At 48.7% G+C, this 25,007-nt stretch overlaps 1 protein-coding gene across 3 annotated transcripts in view; it reads left to right on the top strand.

Moving 5' to 3' along the window:
• The window catches only part of znrf3 (zinc and ring finger 3), a 78,573-nt gene that overhangs the window by 38,404 nt on the left and 15,162 nt on the right, over positions 1 to 25,007 (top strand). For 2 of the 3 annotated variants that reach the window (XM_017452161.3, XM_047149837.2), the window contains exon 2: positions 7,673 to 7,795. In XM_017452161.3, the coding sequence (XP_017307650.2) occupies positions 7,673 to 7,795 (123 nt within the window). Of the gene's footprint in view, positions 1 to 4,643; positions 7,591 to 7,672; positions 7,796 to 25,007 lie in introns of those variants that run through there. The other variant, XM_017452162.3, reaches the window with a different exon arrangement.

The raw sequence follows: 25,007 nt of genomic DNA, 5'->3' as shown, positions 1-25,007 counted from the left end.
TAGCAGCAGATTTTGACGGAGATGCTAATAGGCGACTCCGTAAAGCGGGGAGTGGTTACAGTCCTTATTTGTACGCCAACCATCCTGAAGTATTTCCTCACTCGGATTGCCGCGGTGTTGCGAGGGGGGGAGGGTTCGAATCTGTCCTTGAAATACTTCACGCTTCACACGGATCAGGCTGTGGTCTTTTTAGCCTTTTAGCACAGCCGCCACTCTCACGTTGCTGCTTAATGGGTTATGATGTCACCGCTTGTGTGGGTCTTGAATTCATCTGCCTTTCAACCAAATTGCGGGTTGTTAGGCGCTTTTTTTTTTTTTTTTTTTTTTTTTTGGCCAGGGGACAACTTTTGCAACTGTGGTTCCATCGTTTTTTGTCAGCGGGACAAAGGAGAGGAAGTCTCCTGCATTGAGAAAGGGACTAGGCTCCTTTTTTTCTGAGATAATATTACACTGTAAGAGCAGGCCCCACCTGCAAGGCTTCTCCAGCTGCCACTCTGAAACTCTATCTCCTCTCTCTCCTCTCTCTTCAAGGCAGCCATCCCCTTTGAAGTTATTTCCAGTGCTTGGGAAACTAGAAGACATGGGCAATCATGGGGAGAAAAGCTCCTCCCTCCTGTCTCCTTCTCTCTCGCTCTCTTGCTCGCGCTCTCTCTCTCTCTTATTCCATCTTCTCCTCAGACTTTTAATAGGCCAAGCCTTCATAGTGTTTGCTTATGTGTTGTGTCGCTTATATAATCTACACAGACATACACAAACCCAGGATCCACCCAGAATTTCACATCAATGCCACGTAAGCTGGCACAGAAACTACAAACCAGAATTGAGACAGAGTGAGAGATTGCCCATGATATGAGTTCGGTACTGGGGAGGGGGGTGGTGGAAAAAACCAGAAAGACGGAAAGGAAGTGTGAAAGATAAATAGACCTGGCACACAGAGATGTGGCAAGTGGCAGCTGTCCCATCTGGGGTTTGTTGCACTATTCTGATAGACAAACCAGACTAGCTCTGGAGTCTCTGTGGGTATCTCGTGTTTGGATTGTGGGACAGAGTTCAAACAACACTCACCAAAAGGAAACTGGCAGTGGAACTGATTGAGTCCTTGCCCTCCCTGTGATCTGAGGATGTGTTATTGTGAGCGATGCCCTCAGTTCTTGCAAGTGAGGTAGTCCTGGAAGTATGCAGCAGCTGAAAAAGGGGGTCGAGGGTCAAAGAGAAGACATTACTCACACGTTTTTTTGGGTTTTTTTTTTTTTTTCTAAAGCAGGATAATACACACAAGGTCCTTTCCAGAAGGCACAGCTGATGATCGAGCGCTTATCGGTTGGCGTATTTACTGCCACGATCTTCCTCGCAGAAGAGCATCCGTCTTCAAACGCTGGATGCTTTGACGTTGAAGTACGTGTTGACCTGTACAAGCCTGTAGAAAACCCTTTTGAGAAGTGAGACTCTCAGTGCTTTGTGTTTACTTCCATCTTCACCAAGGATCCTGTTATAGAGATATCATAGAGATAGCTCCGAGAAGGTGTAAAAATGGTGTTCCGTCGAGTCAGAACGTGAGCGTTGGCGTCCGATCGATCGGAGCATCCCTAGTTGTGATAGTCGTCATCTTCCATGGTTGGTAGCTGTCGTATAATTGGGGAGCGCTAACTAGCTAGCAAGCTGGCTTACTGGCAGATAACCAAATTGGGACCTCAACTTGAATGTCCACATAGACCATCTACATATGGCCTCGTATTCTTCTTTTACTGATTTGAAAGGAAAACATTCCGCTGATTCAAATGATATATATATATATTTTTTTCCCTTTCCCAAGCTTCCACGAGTCTACCAGGAAAACTCGATGTTGATATCCATCCATAGTCAGTACAACACAACTTTACTGTTCTTAACAGCAAGCTGCGTTTTATCTAAAAAGTTGTCTCTCCTCTTTAGTGTATGGTGAAGAAGGCCAGATAAAAAGGGAATGGTTGCTCAAGGGAGAAGGGTTAGGGGGGTTTCAGCGGGAGGTCAGGGACCCTGAAAAGCCCTTGTGCAGCTGCTGTATTATAGCATAGCATTGCATAGCATAGCATAGCATAGCACAGCATAGCAGCATGGCGTTGAGATCAGTTCAGCGGCGCGCAGAGCTCTTGGGCTTATTGAAAAGCTCTCTGTTTAAAAGCTGTCCTGAAGGTGCTGGCTGAAGCAATGGCTGTCTAAGTGGCCGAGGGCCCGTGGGGCTTGCTGCCGTCTTTGATCAAATATTCCCCCACCTCTCCTGGCAGGACAGTTTGTTATTCCAGGAAATCCTCCTCGTTCTCTTGTGGACAAGAAGGCGGGGGCAGCTGGGTGATGGGCATTTGGGTTGGAATTGGGGGAGCCCGAGAGGGTATTAGTGTGTGCGTGTGGAGGGGAGGGTGTGTTCTGTGCAGTCGGCAGGATGAGGAAGAAATCTAGAGAGAGGTCAGGGAGAGCGGTTTTATTACACGGGTTGGATACACTCGCTGCTTTGTGGGTGTGAATGATGTAGTCGTGTATCCTCGTGAAACTGTAATACTTTTTCTTTTTTTTTACCGCCTCGGGCCGAACATGCATGGCTCGTTTATTACCGTACTGAGCCGAACGTTTTACAAGTGTTGTGAAATTCAGCATGACTGTTATTAAGGCGTGTCGTTTGTCCAGTGACTTTGAGCTGTCCTGAGGTGTTAGTTCGTGTCTCGTGACTTTAAATAAATAAATAAATAAATAAATAAAAAATCACGGCGTCTTAATCTCGAGGATCGACACTTCTGGCGAAGTCGTTTGTATCAAATATCCTTTTCACACCTTGTATTTCATACGATCGTAACACGAAAGGCTTCTTCTGATACCACGGCTCTGTCGAATTCTCCATTCCGGTTCTGGTCATCAGGTGCCGGTTTAATTTCCAGCTCGGACGATAGTCCGACGTCTGTCCGTACGTCGTCTTTCCGGTCGCGGCTAATTCGTACGGTGCATACGCTCCACGTCCTCCGAGTCTAACGATGTCGATTTCAAAAAAAAAAAAAAAAACAGGAAAGGGAAAAACATACGCTCGTTGATTCTGTGGAGGTGTCGGGAGATGTTTATCGAGCGTTTTTATGGAAGGAGTCTCCAGTGTCAGCGTTTCGTAACGGTCCTTTTCAAGGAGTTTACAATTACGGTTTCTCCGTAATGTATCGAGCGGTGTTTTCGTCTTCTTGTTCAAGAGAGGCTGGCGCGAGTACATAGCCTGGATTGAGAGGAGCTAGCTTGTTTTGTGGATGTAACTATAAAGGGATAAAAACTACTGAGATTCTAGAATGACGTTCAAGTTCAGGGCTGCGTCATCACAACGTCACAGGGCTGATTATTCTCCTCCAACGGCATACCCCGAAGGTGTTAACACCTTTAGTCCACTCATCTACGTTCTCGTCTACCGTCAAATGACTCGTTTGACCATGCCCCCCACTCCCCCTCCCCCCTTGTGTCTAATAAAATGAATGAAAACAGTTCTTGTGAGTGGATTCGGACGTTTCTAGGCTGGTTTTTGGGTCGGATTATTGCGGCTGTGGTTTCGGTGTGTGTGTGTGTGTGTGGGGGTGGGGGGGGTGCACGGTGAAGTGTTCAATAGCGGCCCCGGAGCCCGCGGCGAACTGGGCTGTCCGATTGTTGTGGCTGAAATTGATACCAGCCCCGACCTAAATGCCATTCCTGAGGCTGCTCACTGTGTGCCCTCTGTTACTGGAACCCAGCCACTATGCACAATCTCGCACGGTCCACACAAGCGTGCAAAACCACCACCAGGTTCACAAGATGGTGGTTACGCGATGAATTCGGGTAAGCGTTCGCCTCGGCGAAAAGCGGTTCTCTGCGGACGCACTCCAGACTTGGTTTTGTCTTTTTATTTATTTATTTATTTATTTTTTAAAAGTGCACACATGGCACACTGCGTCAGAGACTTAAAAAGTAAACAAAACAAAAAAAAGTGCTCAATCTTGCGCAATAGGCTTGGTCTCGTTCATCCTAGACACGTCCTGATTATCGAACATACGATACACTACGATTCCTTGACCGATCGACGATAAGGCTGCGTCCCAAACGACATCCTATAGCGCACTACTTCCCGGCTCTTCCGTTCTGTACGTGTCCGGAAAAAAAAAAACAACCCATGTAACAATACTTTTCACAATGTCACGATACGTAGGTCTGCAAACAATTTCCCAGCAATAAGGTAGTCTTTCAACACGGGATCAGCTACTCCGAGTCCGTGTGTAGGAACTCGGAAAGAAGTTCAAATAAAATAAGTTGTGATAAAATTGATCGTGATCTTGCGTTGTGATGAATTATTATATCGTCATATCACCCAGCCCTAAGTGGGGGGTGTGTGTGTGTGTGATCTCGAACAGAGTTGTGACTGTGTTGAAGTCTAATTTAGCTCTTCTGATGTTTCTCATCTCAAATGGATTGCAGAAAGGACATGTGCGTGCTCTCACACACACACACACACACACACACACACACACACACACACACAGAGGCTGCTTTGAATCTCTCTGAAACCCTGATGAGCCCTTTTCAAAGACGGCCAGCACAGCATGCCATGCCACCAAAAAAGCACAGGGAGCTATTGAATTGTGTGTGTGTGTGTGTGTGTGTGTGTGTGTGTGTGTGTGGCTACGTAACCAAGGGCGATAGTAGTGAGGGGGCTGAAGTAGCTGTTGTTGGATGATCAAAGGCCCTGTGATTTGTGTTAGTGACTGAGTCGAGCGATTGTGTGTGTATGGAGGGTTTTTGATTCTAAACTCATATTGGGTCACTATTTTTTTTTTTTTTGTCCATTTAAACTTTTTCACATGTATTTCCTCACGTATGGTGAATAATGCCACCTGCGTGGGTGTGCGTTGGAGGTGGGATGCTGGGGTGTTCTGCTCAGGCATCTGGCGCTCGTCCATATCCCATGCTAGCCTCTGTAAGCGTGCATGGCTAGCTCTATAGAGAAGATCTCGGGAGTCCTGGAGCGCTGGGTTTTTTCACTGGTGTACGTGGACGACTGTGCGGGACTGAACGCGCCGTTCCGGCCGTGTAAGAAGATCCACACGTGAAACAGCGCTTACCCCCCCCCCACCCCCAGGGTGTAGAATGAGACGGAGGGGGAAAGAATGGAGGACACCTCTAGCTGCGGTGGAGAAAGAGATGGATTAGGGAGAGTGAGAGAAAGAGGGGGATTCTGGTTGAGGCAGTGGGGCATTCAGCCTCTCATGGGGCCTCCAGGGGAAACTCAGTGGGATGGATGTGTGTGTGTGTGTGTGTGTGTGGAGAAATGCCAGCCTGCTCTCCTGATCTTCATTCTCACCATTTCACTGCTTTACACACAATCCATGATCATATACACCGACGTATTAATACCCCACAAATCATTTTACAGGTTATTATTAAGAAAACCCGTGCATTTCATTGTAATCACCACTCCTGTAGACGTGCAGCAACACGGACGGACTGAATTAGTCTTCTTCGCGGTTGGGTTCATCAGTAACGGATGAACTGTAAAGCAGCGAAACTGTTGCGTGTAAAAGCCGAGCTTTTCCTTTAGTTCCCACTTTCACCTGTGTACGTGTAGAAAATTTTGTATAGATCTATTAATAGGACTTTGTCGAGGGGGGGCGGTTTTACGGCACGCTGGCTTAGCGGTTAGCTCGTTTGCCTCACGCCCCGCGTGCATGGAGTTTGCGTGATCTCCGTGTGATCCGGGGGTTTCCTCCGGGTACTCGGCTTTCGTCCTCCAGTCCAAAGACATGCGTTGTAGACTGATTGGCATTTCCAGATATTCCAGAGATTGTGCTCTGCGATGGGTTGGCACCCTGTCCAGGGTGTCCCCCGCCTTGTACCCCGAGTCCCCTGGGATAAGCTCCAGGCTCCCCACGACCCTGTGTAGGATAAGAGGTATGGAAAATGGATGGATATTAATAGGTAGGTTTAATTTTCCTTATGGGTTGATTGAGCTTTCGAAATCCAGGATTTTACAGAATATATTCAGTAATATGGATAATCGTGTGTGTGTGTGTCTGTATGAAGGCAAAGGTCCGGTTGCTAAAAGCGATACCAACCAGGAAGGGTGAAGGTTAATGCGTGCTTCCTCCTGAGACACGGAGCCAGCCGACCGTGACTTTTTTTAAACTGCTGCTCGTGCTGCGTCAGAGGGCTGTGTACCAGTCTCGCAGCAAAGCTCCATCTGCCCTCTTCCGCGTCCGTGAGCTCACAGACGCGCATGATAGTACGGCTCGTGTCGCTGAGATTGACGTGGAGAGAAAGGATGCCCCTCCCAACCGGAGACTCGGACTCCCACGGGCGGGTTTGGCGTCGTCGCGATTCAGACCCCTCGATCTACCGGCAATACTGCAAACGTCATACACTGGAGTACAAACGAACAATAAACGAAGTTTTGGTGTGCACTCCATAAACACTAAATGCACTCGAATTTATTATTATTATTATTATTATTATTATTTTATTTTTATGTTTTTTACTGGGAAGAAGTATATTTCTGTATCATGTTTTTCTCTATGCTCTGTCTAGGGGCGGAGTCAATCAGAAGTCCTTCAGACTTCTTCAAAGCTGTGTGTGTGTGTTCGTTCAGAAGATTGCACGCCTTAACCCCCAACCCATTTGAGCAACTTTTTTTAGAGCCTGAAAAGATCCACTCGAGCTCAGTTTTATAGAGTGTTGTTGAGTAAAGCGATCGCACGCTTGATATTCTGCTGATAAGAACTCCGAAGCCGTAAAAGCGCCCGCTCCGCTCGTGACCTCTTTCAGCAGTTATGTAAATAGCGAACGATCTTTGGCCTAGTTCTCTTCCCCCCCCCCCATGTCAAGTCGTTTTTATCAACACCTGCAGCGCGGCTTCGCTTTGATCAAAGCTGGCGGAGTTACTCAAGTTTACGAGGTAGGAACGATTGTGATTTATTTATTCAAACTGCAAGAGCTGCAATTTGAATCCTGGCCTACGTGGAAGCTTGAAAACATTCAAATGAAAGGCTGAGCGAGACGACCGAGGAGAACTCGTATATTTTTCCCCCTCAGAAGCGTTTTGTTGCAAAACCGCCGAGCGAGGGGCGTCAGCAGGACAAGCATGGACGCGTGTCAACCATTTGAACATTCTCCAGTGGTTTGAGATGATTTGCCTGGGAAAAGTGGACGCGAGAGCGCTTTACCTTTGCAAGCTAATTAATGCAAACTCTTCTTAATGGTCCGTTTGCTGTTGTTGTTGTTGTTGTTGTTGTTGTTGTTGTTGTTTTTAAAATTTGTTTCCAAAAAGTTTTCCTAAAGCCTTCGAGATGGAGGGCTTTGCTGATTATTGGCAACACAAGTCTGAGAGTCCCAGTTATAGCTGCTATAACATAAGAGATAACAGGAACTAAAAAGTACAAGATGATGTTTAATAATTAAAAAAAATTATTGTTGCCAGTAAAACCGCGAAATACACTTTGGGACGTGCCGCTACAGGGAAACGATCAGCGTCCGGATGGTGACGGTAACCGTGCTTCATCGGACCACCCTGATGATGATGATTTCGCTGTAATAGCACGAGTGTTGGAGGGATGGAATTACACAAACGTTTGTATATTGTACGTTATACATGTATTATAGTATAAGATGGTGCTGGTGTTAAATATTTTTCTGTGTGTGTGTGTTACAGATGCATCCTCTGGGTCTGTGTAATAATAACGATGAAGAGGATTTGTATGAGTACGGCTGGGTGGGTGTGGTCAAGCTGGAGCAGCCTGAGCTCGACCCCAGCTGCCTCACCGTCCTCGGCAAGGTAAATGTTTATACATTGCCTTTTCAGCATTATTATTATTTTGATTTTTTTTTGCAGTTTATGGAGCTGTATCAGTTCTACAAAAGGGTCCAGCACTTTACGGTTGTCCTGTTGCTACAGCGATAGGAAAGACACTACTGCTTCAAAACTACTCTTTCCTGCTTTCTCTTGCCTGAAAACTACGCTTTCCTGCTTCCTCGCATCCGGAAACTACGCTTTCCTGCTTTCTGACATTCCGGAAACTACGCTTTCCTGCTTTCGGACATTCCGGAAACTACGCTTTCCTGCTTTCGGACATTCCGGAAACTACGCTTTCCTGCTTCCTGGCATCCGGAAACTACGCTTTCCCGCTTCCTGGCATCCGGAAACTACGCTTTCCTGCTTCCTCGCACCCGGAAACTACGCTTTCCCGCTTCCTCGCACCCGGAAACTACGCTTTCCCGCTTCCTCGCATCCGGAAACTACGCTTTCCCGCTTCCTCGCATCCGGAAACTACGCTTTCCCGCTTCCTCGCACCCTGAAACTACGCTTTCCTGCTTTCGGACATTCCAGAAACTACGCTTTCCTGCTTCCTGGCTGGCATCCGGAAACTACGCTTTCCCGCTTTCTGACATTCCAGAAACTACGCTTTCCCGCTTCCTCGCATCCTGAAACTACGCTTTCCCGCTTCCTCGCATCCGGAAACTACGCTTTCCCGCTTCCTCGCATCCTGAAACTACGCTTTCCCGCTTCCTCGCATCCGGAAACTACGCTTTCCCGCTTTCTCAGTTAAAGCGGGGGTCTTGGTCCAAACACAAATAAAATTCGCCTATCAGAAAAGTCATTTCACTACCAAGAAGGGAGGATGAAGGCCAGCACATGTTTCCCCCAAGACAAGACGCAGTATGAGGAAATTGCTATCCACCCTCTTTTAGCATACATGAACTCTCAACCTCGCACGATTGGCTGGTGTTGCTGAGATTGCCAAGGGAGAGCAAGTTTGCCCCGCCCACCCAGACGGTTTTTCGGTTCCTGGACTCCCAGCCATACTCCTGTGACTTTGTCAGGAGATTTCAAGAACAAGCGGCATTTATTTATTTATTTATTTACTTACTTACTTACTTACTTACTTACTTATTTATTGCACAACTTTTTTTTTCTCTCCATGTGCTATTATCTTGTTGGAGATGTTTGCTCTCCTGGACACGTCCCTGTTGTCAGGTGCTCAGGGTCTCAGACCCTGTTGATGCTTTCTGACCCTGTATGACGCACTGCTCTGTATAAACACGGACAAAACGATGTCACCGAGCTGAAACCAGTCGAAGCTAAATCACTTTCTTCTTTAGCACATAGTTTGTTCTCGTGGAAGGAGGCGTTGCCTAGAATTTGAAAACGGGGATTTATATAAAAAGTGATTTGGATGATGATGATGATGATGATGATGATGATGATGATGATGATATAATTCTAATTGCTTTGTGAGTGTGTTCATGTGCAGATGGTGCTGTTGTGGCATTCTTGAGAAGTTTTGTGTTGCCATGGTGAAGTGTGTGTGTGTGTGTGTGTGTGTGTGTGTGCTGTCGTTATTGCCTCTTGACATACAGCAGGCACGTGTACTTAAGCGCAGTGGAAACACACTGCTTTATTTTATCATGCTGAAATGAAGTGGTGGTGTTAATGGAGTGTGTGTATCTCTCTCTCTCACTCTCTCTCTCATTTAGTCTCTCGTCCTCTTTTTCCCCCTCAGCGGACTCTGGGTCAGGCTGATTTGCGCTCGACAGAACGAGGCTGGCCATTTGTAATTTAGAGAGCACTCAGGTTGGGGTGTGTAGCTGTACTAATGGTTCTCACACTCCACAAACATACTCATACACTCTCTCTCTCTCTCTCTCTCTCTCTCTCTCTCTCTCTCTCTCTCTCTCTCTCACGTACACACACACACACACACACACACACACACACACGCCCTCGGCCGTGTGTTTAGAACTCTAATGTTCAGGCTTTTGTCGTCTTGGCTGATTGCAAAAACACTTCATTAGAGGAAAACACTGTGTAGCCATTTTTAAAGAGCTGTTTTAATGAGGTGTGTGTGTGTGTGTGTGTGTGTGTGTGTGTGTGTGTGTGTGTGTGTGTGTGTGTGTACATACACTGTTCCTCAACTTTCTGTCTTTGGCTGCCCCTGCTTCCTCTTCCATTGGCACACTGCTCATACCTGAAACACACACACACGCAGTGTGGCCTGACCTCAACCCCATCGCATTCACCGGAGTGTGTTTAGGATTTTCCTCAACTTCCTGTCTGAGAGAGAGGGAGAGGCCTGAAAACTAACTGTACAACCATGCACTGTGTGTGTGTGTGTGTGTGTGTGTGTGTGTGTGTGTGTGTGTGTGTGTGTTTTTCTCTCTCTCTCTCTCTCTCTCTCTCTCTCTCTCTCTCTCTCTCTCTCTCTCTCTCTGTCTCCTCTTAAACGTAAACATTCCTCAAACTTAATAAGAAGTTTATTTGGACCACTAATTCATGCACATCATCCTTCCCCACACACACACACACACACACACACACACACACACACACAAAAGCATGGATGGGGGTCTGAGAGTGAGGCCTGATCTCTGGGGTTTTTCTTTCATGTTTGCGCTCTCTTCAACCTGCTGATATTATCTCAGCGGATTTTCCTTCTCTCCGAGTGCAAAGGTCGTGCCACCGGAGGGCGGAGCCTCCTCAGATTGGCTCCTCGGTGGCTATGAAATCACGGCTTTGGAGCCCGCTGAGCCCGTTGCCATGGCCACTGGGAAGCCTCTCATAACGGGTGTGTGCGTGTGTTGTGAAAGCGAGCCGAATGAAGGCACTGTTCAATGGGGGGCCAAAAAAACAGAGCTTTATTAAACTTCACACGGCGCATTCATAGACGGAGAATGGAGCGACCCACAGAGACTGGGAGAGAGAGGGGGAGAGAGACAAGGGGAGACAGAGAGAGTTGGAGAAAGAGGGAGGGAGAGAGAGACTGAGAGAGGGCAGGAGACAGGGAGGGAGATGGGAGGAAGAGTTACAGACAGAGCGAGATAGGGAGACACTGAGAGATAAAGGGAGAGCGAGATGGAGAGACACTGGCAGAGAGATGATGAGGGGGTGAGAGAGATGGAGAGACAGGGAGACACTTGAGATCAAGGGAAAGATAGATGTAGAGAAACATGGAGAGAGACTGATGGGGAGAGTTGAAGAGAGAGACGGTGAGGGGGAGAGATTGCTAGAGAGAGAGGGAGACACAGAGATAAAGGGGGAGATAGATGTAGAGAAACATGGAGAGTGACAGATGGGGAGAGTTGGAGAGAGGCTGAGAGGGAGAGATTGACTGAGATGGACAGAGATGGTGAGAGAGATGGAGAGGGATCCACAGAGATAGAGGGAGGGAGCAAGAGAGAACTGGAGACTAATACTGACAGACTGGGAGAGAGAGACTGGTAGGAGGGAGGAAAAGAGAGAAAGATAGACACAGACTAAGAGGGCGAGGGAGATGGAGAGAGACTGGGGGAGAGGGAGATGGAGAGACACTGGGGTGGGAGCGATGGAGAGATCGACTGGGGGAGAGGGAGATGAGAGAGATGGAGAGATGGAGAGAGACTGGCTGGGGAAGAGAGACTGGCGGTGGGAGCAATAGCGAGATAGACAGGGGGAGAGGGAGATGGAGAGAGACTGGGGAGAGAGGGAGAGCAACTGGGGTAGAGGGGGAGAGGGAGACCGGGAGAGAGACTGGGGAGGGTGAGATGGGGGGGAGAGGGAGATGGGGAGAGAGACTGGGGAGGGAGAGATGGGGGGTGACTGGGGGAGAGGGAAACAGGGAGGGAGAGAGACTGGGGTGGGAGCGATGGGGAGAGGGAGATGAGAGAGACTGGGGAGAGAGATGGAGAGAGACTGGCTGGGGAAGAGAGACTGGGTTGGGAGCAATAGCGAGATAGACTGGGGAGAGGGAGATGGAGAGAGACTGGGGAGAGAGGGAGAGCGACTGGGGTAGAGAGGGAGACTGGGAGAGAGACTGGGGAGTGTGAGATGGGGAGAGACTGGGGAGAGGGTGACTGGGGAGAGTGAGATGGGAAGAGAGACTGGGGAGGGTGAGATGGGGGGAGAGGGAGATGGGGAGAGAGACTGGGGAAGGGAGAGATGGGGGGTGACTGGGGGAGAGGGAAACGGGGAGGGAGAGAGACTGGGGTGGGAGCGATGGGGAGAGGGAGATGAGAGAGACTGGGGAGAGAGATGGAGAGAGACTGGCTGGGGAAGAGAGACTGGGTTGGGAGCAATAGCGAGATAGACTGGGGAGAGGGAGATGGAGAGAGACTGGGGAGAGAGGGAGAGCGACTGGGGTAGAGAGGGAGACTGGGAGAGAGACTGGGGAGGGTGAGATGGGGAGAGACTGGGGAGAGGGTGACTGGGGAGAGTGAGATGGGAAGAGAGACTGGGGAGGGAGAGATGGGGGAGAGACTGGGGAGAGGGAGACATAGAGGGAGACTAAGAGACTGGGGAGAGAGGGAGACTAAGAGAGACTGGGGAGAGAGGGAGAGCGACTGGGGTAGAGGGGGAGAGGGAGACGGGGAGAGAGACTGGGGAGGGGGAGATGGGGGAGAGACTGGGGAGAGGGTGACTAGGGGGGAGAGGGAGATGGAGAGAGACTAGGGAGAGAGACTAGGGAGAGAGAGCGCGCGACTGGGGTAGAAGGGGAGAGGGAGACGGGAAGAGAGACTGGGGAGGGAGAGATGGGGGAGAGACTGGGGAGAGGGTGACTAGGGGAGAGGGAGACAGAGGGAGATGAAGAGAGACTGGGGAGAGAGGGAGACTAAGAGAGACTGGGGAGAGACTGGGGGAGAGGGAGACGTAGAGCAACTGGGGTAGAAGGGGAGAGGGAGACGGGGAGAGAGACTGGGGAGGGTGAGATGGGGGAGAGACTGGGGAGGGTGAGATGGGGGAGAGGGTGACTAGGGGGGAGGGAGAGATGGAGAGAGACTGGGGGAGAAGGAGACGGAGAGAGACTGGGGGAGAGGGAGACGGGAAGAGAGATGGGGGAGAGACTGGGGAGAGGGTGACTAGGGGAGAGGAAGACATAGAGGGAGATGAAGCGAGACTAAGAGAGACTGGGGAGAGCGCGACTGGGGGAGAGGGAGAGCGACTGGGGTAGAGGGAGATGTAGAGAGACTGGGGACAGGGAGAGAGACTGGGGGAGAGGGAGACAGGGAGAGAGACTGGGGGAGAGGGAGACGGGAAGAGAGATGGGGGAGAGACTGTGGAGAGGGTGACTAGGGGAGAGGAAGACATAGAGGGAGATGAAGAGAGACTGGGGAGAGAGGGAGACTAAGAGAGACTGGGGAGAGAGCGACTGGGGGAGAGGGAGATGTAGAGAGACTGGGGAGATGGAGAGAGTCTGGGGGAGGGAGAGATGGAGAGATACTGGGGGAGAGGGAGGTATAGAGAGACTGGGGAGATGGAGAGAGTCTGGGGGAGGGAGAGATGGAGAGATACTGGGGGAGAGGGAGATGGAGAGAGACTAGGGAGAGAGAGCGACTGGGGTAGAAGGGGAGAGGGAGACGGCGAGAGAGACTGGGGAGAGGGAGACAGAGAGACTGGGGAGAGGGAGATGGAAAGAGACTAGGGATTGGGAGACAGGGAGATGGAGAGAGACTGGGGAGAGAGGGAGATGGAGAGAGACTAGGGAGAGGGAGAGAGAGAGAGAGCGACTGGGGTAGAAGGGGAGAGGGAGACGGGGAGAGAGACTGGGGAGAGGGAGACGGAGAGAGACAGGGAGAGCGCGACTGGGGGAGAGGGAGACGGGAAGAGAGACTAGGGAGGGAGAGACTGGGGAGAGGGAGATGGAGAGAGACTGGGGAGAGAGGGAGAGCGACTGGGGTAGAGAGGGAGACTGGGAGAGAGACTGGGGAGGGTGAGATGGGGAGAGACTGGGGAGAGGGTGACTGGGGAGAGTGAGATGGGAAGAGAGACTGGGGAGGGAGAGATGGGGGAGAGACTGGGGAGAGGGAGACTAAGAGACTGGGGAGAGAGGGAGACTAAGAGAGACTGGGGAGAGAGGGAGAGCGACTGGGGTAGAGGGGGAGAGGGAGACGGGGAGAGAGACTGGGGAGGGGGAGATGGGGGAGAGACTGGGGAGAGGGTGACTAGGGGGGAGAGGGAGATGGAGAGAGACTAGGGAGAGAGACTAGGGAGAGAGAGCGCGCGACTGGGGTAGAAGGGGAGAGGGAGACGGGAAGAGAGACTGGGGAGGGAGAGATGGGGGAGAGACTGGGGAGAGGGTGACTAGGGGAGAGGGAGACAGAGGGAGATGAAGAGAGACTGGGGAGAGAGGGAGACTAAGAGAGACTGGGGAGAGACTGGGGGAGAGGGAGACGTAGAGCAACTGGGGTAGAAGGGGAGAGGGAGACGGGGAGAGAGACTGGGGAGGGTGAGATGGGGGAGAGACTGGGGAGGGTGAGATGGGGGAGAGACTGGGGAGAGGGTGACTAGGGGGGAGGGAGAGATGGAGAGAGACTGGGGGAGAAGGAGACGGAGAGAGACTGGGGGAGAGGGAGACGGGAAGAGAGATGGGGGAGAGACTGGGGAGAGGGTGACTAGGGGAGAGGAAGACATAGAGGGAGATGAAGCGAGACTAAGAGAGACTGGGGAGAGCGCGACTGGGGGAGAGGGAGAGCGACTGGGGTAGAGGGAGATGTAGAGAGACTGGGGACAGGGAGAGAGACTGGGGGAGAGGGAGACAGGGAGAGAGACTGGGGGAGAGGGAGACGGGAAGAGAGATGGGGGAGAGACTGTGGAGAGGGTGACTAGGGGAGAGGAAGACATAGAGGGAGATGAAGAGAGACTGGGGAGAGAGGGAGACTAAGAGAGACTGGGGAGAGAGCGACTGGGGGAGAGGGAGATGTAGAGAGACTGGGGAGATGGAGAGAGTCTGGGGGAGGGAGAGATGGAGAGATACTGGGGGAGAGGGAGGTATAGAGAGACTGGGGAGATGGAGAGAGTCTGGGGGAGGGAGAGATGGAGAGATACTGGGGGAGAGGGAGATGGAGAGAGACTAGGGAGAGAGAGCGACTGGGGTAGAAGGGGAGAGGGAGACGGCGAGAGAGACTGGGGAGAGGGAGACAGAGAGACTGGGGAGAGGGAGATGGAAAGAGACTAGGGATTGGGAGACAGGGAGATGGAGAGAGACTGGGGAGAGAGGGAGATGGAGAGAGACTAGGGAGAGGGAGAGAGAGAGAGAGCGACTGGGGTAGAAGGGGAGAGGGAGACGGGGAGAGAGACTGGGGAGAGGGAGACGGAGAGAGACAGGGAGAGCGCGACTGGGGGAGAGGGAGACGGGAAGAGAGACTAGGGAGGGAGAGACTGGGGAGAGAGAGATTTGAGAGAATGACTGGGGAGGGGGGAGAGAGACTGGGGTGAGGGAGTGGGAGAGAGACTGGGAAGAGTGGGAGAGAGACTGGGAAGAGTGGGAGAGAGACTGGGAAGAGTGGGAGAGAGACTGGGAAGAGTGGGAGAGAGACTGGGAAGAGTGGGAGAGAGACTGGGGAGAGAGAGACGTAGAGAGACTGGGGAGGGAGAGATGGGGGAGAGAGCGACTGGGGGAGAGGGCGACGAGAGATTTGAGAGAGAGACTGGGGAGAGAGAGAGATGGATAGAGACAGGGAGAAAGTGATTGAGAGAGACTGGGGAGAGAACAACTGGGGTAGAGGGAGATGTGGAGAGACTGGGGAGAGGGAGACAGAGACTGGGGGAGAGAGATGGAGAGGGACTCGGGGGAGAGAGAGATGGAGAGAGACTGGGGAGAGGGAGACAGAGACTGGGGGAGAGAGATGGAGAGGGACTCGGGGGAGAGAGAGATGGAGAGAGACTGGGGGAGAGAGACGGAGAGGGACTCGGGGGAGAGAGAGATGGAGAGAGACTGGGGAGAGGGAGACAGAGACTGGGGGAGAGAGATGGAGAGGGACTCGGGGGAGAGAGAGATGGAGAGAGACTGGGGAGTGAGGGAGATAGACTGGGGGAGAGAGATGGAGAGGGACTCGGAGAGAGAGAGAGACTGGAGGAGGGAGGGAGAGACTGGGGAGAGAGAGACTAGTAAATAAATACTTTATTAATAAATTTCTGTAGTTATTTTCTATGTAAATGTTCATATTTGTCACACCAATAAAGCAAGATTTTGATTTTGACTTTGATTAAGAGAGTGATGGAGGGAGGCATGGAAACAGACTGGGAGAGAGAGAGACAGACAGATAGGGAGGCACAGAGAGAGAGAAAGGGAGAAAGAGAGAGAGGGAGGTAATGGTTAAAATGAATTGGCCTGGATAATGTCATGGAGTCGCTTTTACTTCAAAGGCTTTGAAAAGGGAAAATGGCGGCGATTATTTGGTGGAGGAAACCGAAATCAAAGCGCTGGAAGGTCTTGAAGTTCCTCCAGCAGCCATTTTTCAAACACAGAGCCAAGCCTGCGAATGTGACGCTCCGAGTTTAGGATACTGCGGTGAACTAAAGGAAAAAATAGAGTTAAAAAACCGCAACAGAATAGTGAAGCTGTGTCTGGTAATAAAGTGTTTATTCTTCCCTCTGTTTCCTGCTAAAGCAGATCTTTACTTCCACTCACCGTTCTCCAGTGTTTTATTGGTCCGGTTTCTGAGCGCTCTCTCTCTCTCTCTCTCTCTCTCTCTCCCTTTCTCTCCCTTTCTCTCTCTCTCTCTCCCTTTCTCTCTCTCTCTCTCTCTCTCTCTCTCTCTCTCTCTCTCTCTCTCTCTCTCCCTTTCTCTTCCTTTCTCTCCCTTTTTCTCACCCTCCCCCCCCCCTCAAACTCCCCCCCCTTTCTCTCAATCTCTCCCCCTCTCTCTCAATCCCTCTCTCTCCCTCTCTCTCTCCCCCCTTCTCCCCAATCTCCCCCCTCTCTCTCCCCAATCTCCCCTGTCTCTCTCTCTCCTCTCTCTCTCCCCCTCCCTCCTCTCTCTCTCTCTCTCCGCCTCCCTCCCCTCTCTCTCTCCCTTCCTCTGTCCCTCTCCCCCCCCCTCTCCCTCCCTCTCCCCCCCCACCTCTGAAGAGCGAGAGAGTGAGACAGGTTCTGAGACGGACGTGGAGAAGGAGCAAGTGTTCACACTCCGTGTGTGTGTGTGACAGAGAGAGAGAGAGAGTGTGTGTGTGTGTGTGTGTGTGTGTGTGTGACAGAGAGAGAGAGTGTGTGTGTGTGTCGGCTAAGTTACAGACACACAAAAGACAGAGAAACAAGAAGTGGGCTCAACTTTCTCTGAGGCATGAATGACTGAGAAAAGGATAAGTGCAAATGAGAAACACAACTTTGTTCTTTTTCTTTTCCTTTAAAGAAGATAAAGGTAGTAAAGGATAATTAATAAAAGATGTTCTTCCACCACAGACAATCACCTCATCAATTCTCAAGTCAGAAGGTGCTGATGACTCTTCTATCACAGCAGCTCCGGCAGTAGTTCCAGCTGCAGTTCAGTTCACAGGTTTATATTGATACGCTAATTCTAATGCCTTATCGTTTCCGTGGCAACAGCTCGCATGTTGGACGATGTATGTAATCAAAGACTAATGATACATGACTTAAAAACGTGTTATTTAACAATGAAAAATGCAGCTCTCTTCAACGCAGATCCCATTACAAAGGGCATACACACGCGCACACACACACACACACACACACACACACACACACACACACACACACACACACGCAAAATGGGGGCTTTCACTTATTCATTCCCACACACACACACATGCAAAATCTAGCTTCACATAATCACACATAGAGACACACAAACGCAAACACACACTGTGCCACTTCAAGGGAAGACTAGATTAGAGAGGTATGAAGGCGGAGTGTATGTGCCCCTTTAATTATCCTCCGTCTGCCCGCTGTATTCAGGACGAGGCACTCCTCTTTTCCCTCGCTCCAAACTCACACTGTTTTTTTTTGTTTGTTTGTTTTTTGTTTTTTTGTTTTTCTTCTGTGAGATTCTTTTAGGATTTTATTTTAAAAAATTAAACGAGCTGTGTGTTGGATTAATGAGGCCGTGGAGGTTTTTTTTTTTTTTTTTCTTTCCTTTGTGTGTATTCAGGCGTCTGAAAGAATTAGTGCAGCCAGTTATTGTGAATCTGTGCTCTCTCTGTGTGTGTGTGTGTGTGTGTGTGTGTGTGTAGGTGCTGTGGGTTGGACTGTGGGCATGTTTTGCGAGTGTGTGTGTGTGTGTGTGTGTGTGTGTGTGTGTACTAAATGTCCACAGGAAATTTTTTTGATACTGAGGTGAACGTTAAGGTTAGCTGTGTGTGTTTGTGTGTGTGTGTTGGATTGATCGAGTTCTGAGCATATAAAGGTGGTGTGGGGTTGGTCTTTTTTGTTGGTGTAGTGATGGAATGTGTAGCAAATGTTTTCTTTGAGGGGTTGTGTATTTGGTTGTGTTGTGTTTGGATGTGTGTGTGGTTGGTGTATTAGGTTGGGGTGTGTGTGTGGATGTGTGTGGTGTTGGTGTATTAGGTTGGGTTGTGTGTGGATGTGTGTGGGGTTGGTATATTAGGTCGAGATGTGTGTGGGGTTGGTGTATTAGGTTGGGGTGTGTGTGTGGATGTGTGTGGGGTTGGTGTATTAGGTTGGGGTGTGTGTGGATGTGTGTGGGGTTGGTATATTAGGTCGAGATGTGTGTGGGGTTGTGTATTAGGTTGTGTTGTGTGTGGATGTGTGTGGATGTGTGTGGGGTTGGTGTATTAGGTTGGGGTGTGTGTGGATGTGTGTGGGGTTGTGTATTAGGTTGTGTTGTGTGTGGATGTGTGTGGATGTGTGTGGGGTTGTGTATTAGGTTGTGTTGTGTGTGGATGTGTGTGGATGTGTGTGGGGTTGGTGTATTAGGTTGTGTTGTGTGTGGATGTGTGTGGGGTTGGTGTATTAGGTTGGGGTGTGTGTGGATGTGTGTGGGGTTGTGTATTAGGTTGTGTTGTGTGTGGATGTGTGTGGGGTTGTGTATTAGGTTGTGTTGTGTGTGGATGTGTGTGGATGTGTGTGGGGTTGGTGTATTAGGTTGTGTTGTGTGTGGATGTGTGTGGGGTTGGTGTATTAGGTTGGGGTGTGTGTGGATGTGTGTGGGGTTGGTATATTAGGTCGGGATGTGTGTGGGGTTGTGTATTAGGTTGTGTTGTGTTTGGATGTGTGTGTGGTTGGTGTATTTGGTTGGGTTGTGTTTGGATGTGTGTGTGGTTGGTGTATTAGGTTGGGGTGTGTGTGTGGATGTGTGTGGGGTTGTGTATTAGGTTGTGTTGTGTGTGGATGTGTGTGGGGTTGGTGTATTAGGTTGGGGTGTGTGTGGATGTGTGTGGGGTTGGTGTATTAGGTTGGGGTGTGTGTGTGGGGTTGTGTATTAGGTTGTGTTGTGTGTGGATGTGTGTGGATGTGTGTGGGGTTGGTGTATTAGGTTGGGGTGTGTGTGGATGTGTGTGGGGTTGGTATATTAGGTCGAGATGTGTGTGGGGTTGTGTATTAGGTTGTGTTGTGTGTGGATGTGTGTGGATGTGTGTGGGGTTGGTGTATTAGGTTGGGGTGTGTGTGGATGTGTGTGGGGTTGGTATATTAGGTCGAGATGTGTGTGGGGTTGTGTATTAGGTTGTGTTGTGTGTGGATGTGTGTGGTGTTGGTGTATTAGGTTGTGTTGTGTGTGGATGTGTGTGGGGTTGGTGTATTAGGTTGGGGTGTGTGTGTGGATGTGTGTGGGGTTGGTGTATTAGGTTGGGGTGTGTGTGTGGATGTGTGTGTGGTTGGTGTATTTGGTTGGGTTGTGTGTGGATGTGTGTGTGGTTGGTGTATTAGGTTGGGGTGTGTGTGGATGTGTGTGGGGTTGGTATATTAGCTCGGGATGTGTGTGGGGTTGTGTATTAGGTTGTGTTTGGATGTGTGTGTGGTATCTCAACCTCACACATTACTAAACAGTTTGGCTGCATGTAAAAAGTGTGTATTAGTGTGGTCTGGAAATGGGTGAGTTGGGTGGTGTTAAAGTCGTCTGAGCTGTGGTGTGGGGTTTGATGTGTGTGTGTGTGTGTGTGTGTGTGTGTGTGTGTGTGTGTGTGTGTGTGTGTGTGTGTGTGTTTGTTGGTGCATGGGGTGTTTGTGTGTTGTTTAGTGTGAGATTGAGACATTGGTTTGGTACATACTTGTGTGTGTGTGTGTGTGTGTGTGTGTGTGTGTGTGTGTGTGTGTGTGTGTGTGTGTGTGTGTGTGTGTGTACACCAAATGTCCACAGGAAGATTTTTTGATTCTGAGGTGAACATTAAGGTTAGCTATTAGCATTTTAAGTTGGCAGTAATTGAGCCAGACCTGATGTCGTAGGAAGTTTGCTGTTTGGCTACTGTTCCTTTATTACTGCAGAAAATTACCAAATTTTACCTCACCGTTTTTAAGTAGATAGCCAGGTTTGCTAGCTTTTGTTTGGGGTTAAATGTACATATACGAATCGCTATGTTTACGTGACTTAATGACTTTTATTTTTGTTTTACACTAGCATGTTCCTTTATTAGCATGTAATCATACTGCTGCGTGGATGCTTTTGTTTGGGGAAAAAATAGCTAAACCGTGTGAATGGGAGAGTTTGAGTGACATTCCTGACTAGCTTTCCTTGTTGACGATGAAGACGGGAAGAGGAATAAAAGCAGCTGCTGACTGAAGGAGCGGAAATTGAATTAGCGGCTCCGTCTCAATCCGTAGGGGTTTCGTAGGCTGTTGATTACATGCGCCGTTTATAAAAACGCTGATTGCTTAAGTGCGCGAGAGATAACGAAGGAGCTGTGACCGACATCTGAGGAATCTACAGGAAGTAAACACGGTGTACTAGGAGCCAGCCATTCATTACTTACACACTGTTGTTATTATTGTGGGGCGGTATTAGTCAGGTATTTAAATAGCAGTAAAATTTGTTTGCCTGGAGGCTTTTTAAAAATAGCAAAAGTTGACATAGCTAGTTATTTAGCTAACATTTGGTAGCTAGACATGACTACTCCAGCCTGTTAGCTAGATAAACTGAATTACGTGAATGACTTCTATCAATCTATGGACACAAACATGCTAATTTAAACGTTTTAGAAAATGTTAGCTCGTTAGCTACAAGGTAGGCGATAATCTGATACGCTTTAGACAAAGGCATGGTGACATTTCTTTCAAAGTACAACAGAATCATGCTAATTATCTTAAAGATAAACAAAACAAAAAGGTAGATGAGGCACCCAACGATAAGAATGGTCTGAAAAGTTCAAGCATGTCACGTTATTTAGCTAATCTTCCAGACCTGGTCACATCTCCGTAGACTAGCATTATACAGTTGTTGCTATGGTGACGTCTCAGAGGGGCATTAATAGGTACTAGTGTCGCTTTAAATGAAAAGATTTTCACAAATTGTAACCTTTTATATCAAATTCTGCGTCATTTAAAACACTTTAATCGTGATCGCTAGATGTAGATATAAACCTAGCTGTGAATGCTATTTTGTCGTCATGCTTACTTAATACGCTTAAGTAGTTAAAATTGCTTGGATACTCAATTCAATTCAATTCAATTTTATCTGTATAGCGCTTTTTACAATAGACACTGTCCCAAAGCAGCTTTACAGAAATATCAACACGGTATACAGATATTAAAGGTGTATACTGTTGCTAAGCAACCGGAAAATATGCACAGTACGCACAAAGCAGCTAATTACCGCGCCTAATGTTCTGTCTAGCTAGCGAGTCTTCTATACGAACGACGTAGCGACAGCAGAAATGATCCAGAGCTATGGGGAATGTCGACATTTCTCTCGGATGTGCCAAAAAACTGGCGAGAAATTGCCAAGAAAAGACTGAAACGCTCAACCGAACTCGCTCGGCACCGGCATATCGGAAAACCCGTCAACGTCGCATCCGGCGAACTTGGAAATGTTTGAAAATTTCAACTTACGAAGTAGTACGTACGAGAAAAGTTAAGAGTTTATGTAGGGTCATCTCTTAAATGCGATAATCGTGACCTTATTATGGACGAATATAAGAAAACAACAGCTTCCAGCCAATCGTGATGAGTGTGTGTATATTTCTCCTTGTTTATGCCGCGGTATGTTTTGTTGTATGCCAGAAATTTCCTGCTGAAGCGTGATATTTCTGCTTGGACTGGAAGGAAACGCTGATTGGACATCAAACATGTGGCAGCTTCCACATCAAGACTGTTTCCAAAACATGTTTCTGCTGTGGTGCTAATCAGCGGTGACGGTGTTGCTGTGTAAACAGTTACACCAGAAGCGGGACGCGCCGCTAATCCTGAAGCGAGTTTCCAAGAAGCCGGGACTGGGATATGATATGATTTCCGTTGCAAATTTTCAGGTTTTGGGGAATTCAGTATTCGCGTAAACACGGGTGGAAGATCAATTTAATGAACGTTTGTGGCCGGATCAGCAAACAGGCTGATTATTATTAATTTCTCAGAGACGGATTTCTCTTTCAGCTTAGAACTGCACGAATGATCGTGACTGCACGAGTTCCTACAGATGACCGATGGGGGGGGGGGGGGGGGGGTTAATAGTCCTAGCTTTTTAAAAGGGGTTTAATGGAACTTTCTAAATGGAAACTTCTCTGTAGGACACTTAATGGTTCCATCGGAGGCCCTGCTGTATGTAATGGTTTCCACTACAAATGCCATTGCAAACCATCAGCTAACCGTTAAAACCATTACCATTACTGGTCCTTAATGGTATCCACTAGACATAACATGCCACCAATAGAAGGCAACAGATGACCAGTAGAGACCCACAGAGACCATTACAGTTTCCATTCAAACCAGTACAATTCTCATTATAGCCATTAAAACCATTACAAATTCCACATTACAAATTCTATAAGGGGTTTTATTGTGTTTTTTTTTTTGTTTTTTTGTTGTTTTTTTTTTTGTTTTTTTTTTGGGGGGGGGGGGTTCAGCCGGGAGTCAAACCAAAGAACCCTTTCGAGTGCTAGCGTGCTAGCAGTGGTACTGCTTCTTCTGAGATTTTTGTTTATTTTATTTTGTTCATGTCGCGTGTAATTGAAATATTTTCACACACTTGTAGCCTAATAAAAAAAAAAAAAAAAAAGAACCCACTCATTTCTGTGTAATTAATAATAAATTTAACCCTGAAAGCAAGACAAATATAAGCAACATTAGAGTTTAGAGGACACTGTTGCTAGGCAACTGGGAAATGCACACCGGAGTGACCGCTAATTCCTGGAAGTACTCGTTTACCTAGCTAAACGAGTAGTGAAAAGGCGTAGTTACCGTGGACCTGAGACAAAACGACTAGGAAGATCAACGTTTCTCTCAGATCTGCTGGTAAATTCTTAAGAAAAGACTCCGTACTAGTGAAATTACACTCTGAACTCCGCCATATCGGGGGGTGGGTGTGTGGGTGGGGGTGGGTGGGGGGGTGGGTGTGTGGGTGGGGGTGGGTGGGGGGGCCCGGCCCTTCTAAGCATGTGCAGTAGAATGAGAAGGAGGAAGTGTTTTCATTTCAGTGGATATTTCAGATACTAAAGCGCTTCCCTGTAGTGCGCTCAGACTTTTAGACTCGATCGTCGGTTCCGCGTGCATTCAGGTCGTCCTTTTTTCTTCTATATTTGACTCGGATTCCTCTACATCTCGAGCGTACTCTGCGGAATCTCGGATCGGTCCGCGCTTCCTAAATCCCGTTCCGAGCTGTCGCAGCGTGACGCCGATCCTCGACGAGGCCCCTGAATCTCTGGCGCGTTATTTCCGCACTACTTAGCGAAGGCCGTGCGCCTTCCTGCACAGACCCCCGACACGCGCCCTGCTTCTCGACGACGTCAGCGAACGTCGCTCCGGACGTACTCGAAAGCGAACGCCCGCGGCGTCGACGAATCGAGGCGGAAAAGGAGTGTGGATTTCCGTTCCGTCTTCCTGTTCCGATCTGGATTTCGCTCCGGGGAAAAAAGAATGAGCCGGTGCACGTATAAACCCGGGTAGACGTCGGCGTACGTGAACCGCTTGGTAAATACAATAGATACACAGTGTGGTATATCGTATTTGAACATACGTGGATGTAGTGCAATGTGTGTGTGTGTATTTATTTATTTATTTCTCGATTGATTGATTGGCTATTGCGGAAGAATGCAGGTAATGTAGGTTGATGTTGAAAAAGAAAGAAAGAACTTTTGCCGTACAGGATTCTGCGTGAATCTTGTGCACTTGTGTGGCCTTGGCTCCGTTAAAGCGTGTGGAAGTTTCAGGATTGTTCCGTCAGTGGCGTGACGTTTTTATAAGCTTCATAAACCCCCTTTTTTTCAGTTTCTATAAAAACGGTTTCAGTCTGTAACACGGTGTACTCTCGGTAGCTGTTAAAGTGCGAACGCTGTTGCTTAATAGACTCAGAAGTGTTATTAAACCCAAGCGGTGAACGGTTAAAAGCTCTGTGTGTGTTTAGCTGTGAAGCTAAGAAGTCGGCGGCCGTGTGAGCAGTACAGTGTGAGCAGTACAGTGTGAGCAGTACAGTGTGAGCAGTACAGTGTGAGCAGTACAGTGTGAGCAGCGGTGCGTCGCGGTAGAATCGCTGTAGTTCTGTAAACACAAATGAATAGAGACGGTCTGGCATTTTGGACACGAGTTAGTTCCTCACCCGTGTGTCTGTTTCGGAACGGATCAGTTGATGAAATGCAGCTCGTCGTGTTGCTGAGAAACCGCAGTGCCGTAGTTTTAAAGTCACCCCATTGTCTCCGAGCGCTAACACTGGAGACTCCTTCCATAAATGTCTCCTTACAGATATTTAAAAAAAAAAAAAAAAAAAAAAAGTTTCTGAGGACCGCCAGGCATAGAGCTCCGTGCGTTCGCTGTAACTATAGAAACGATAACGGATTAGAACGAGCGCTTTTGATATAAACCTGTGATTTGGCGCTGCGGTACTGTCAGAGCTGTTGTTATAGAAAATGAATCAACACCTTCTGACCAATCAGATGCCTGTTCTGATTATTTTATGAACCCAAACAGATGCGTGCACATCATTGTGTTTTTTCTCCACTTCTGTTTGTGTTCATCTGGTAAAACATAAAAAATAGAAACTGAACAAATATGAAGGCCTGTGTATGTCTCTCTCTGTGTGTGTGTGTGTGTGTGTGTGTGTGTGTGTGTGTGTGTGTGTGTGTGTGTGTGTGTGTGTGTGTGTGCATCTCTGTCTCTCTCACTGTGTGTCTCTCTCACTCTGTG

The sequence above is a fragment of the Ictalurus punctatus genome, chromosome 22, assembly GCF_001660625.3.
Source record: "Ictalurus punctatus breed USDA103 chromosome 22, Coco_2.0, whole genome shotgun sequence".
Taxonomy (NCBI): Eukaryota; Metazoa; Chordata; class Actinopteri; order Siluriformes; family Ictaluridae; genus Ictalurus; species Ictalurus punctatus.
The sequence above is the reverse complement of the archived record's forward strand: the minus strand, read 5'-3'. Positions and strand labels throughout refer to the sequence as shown.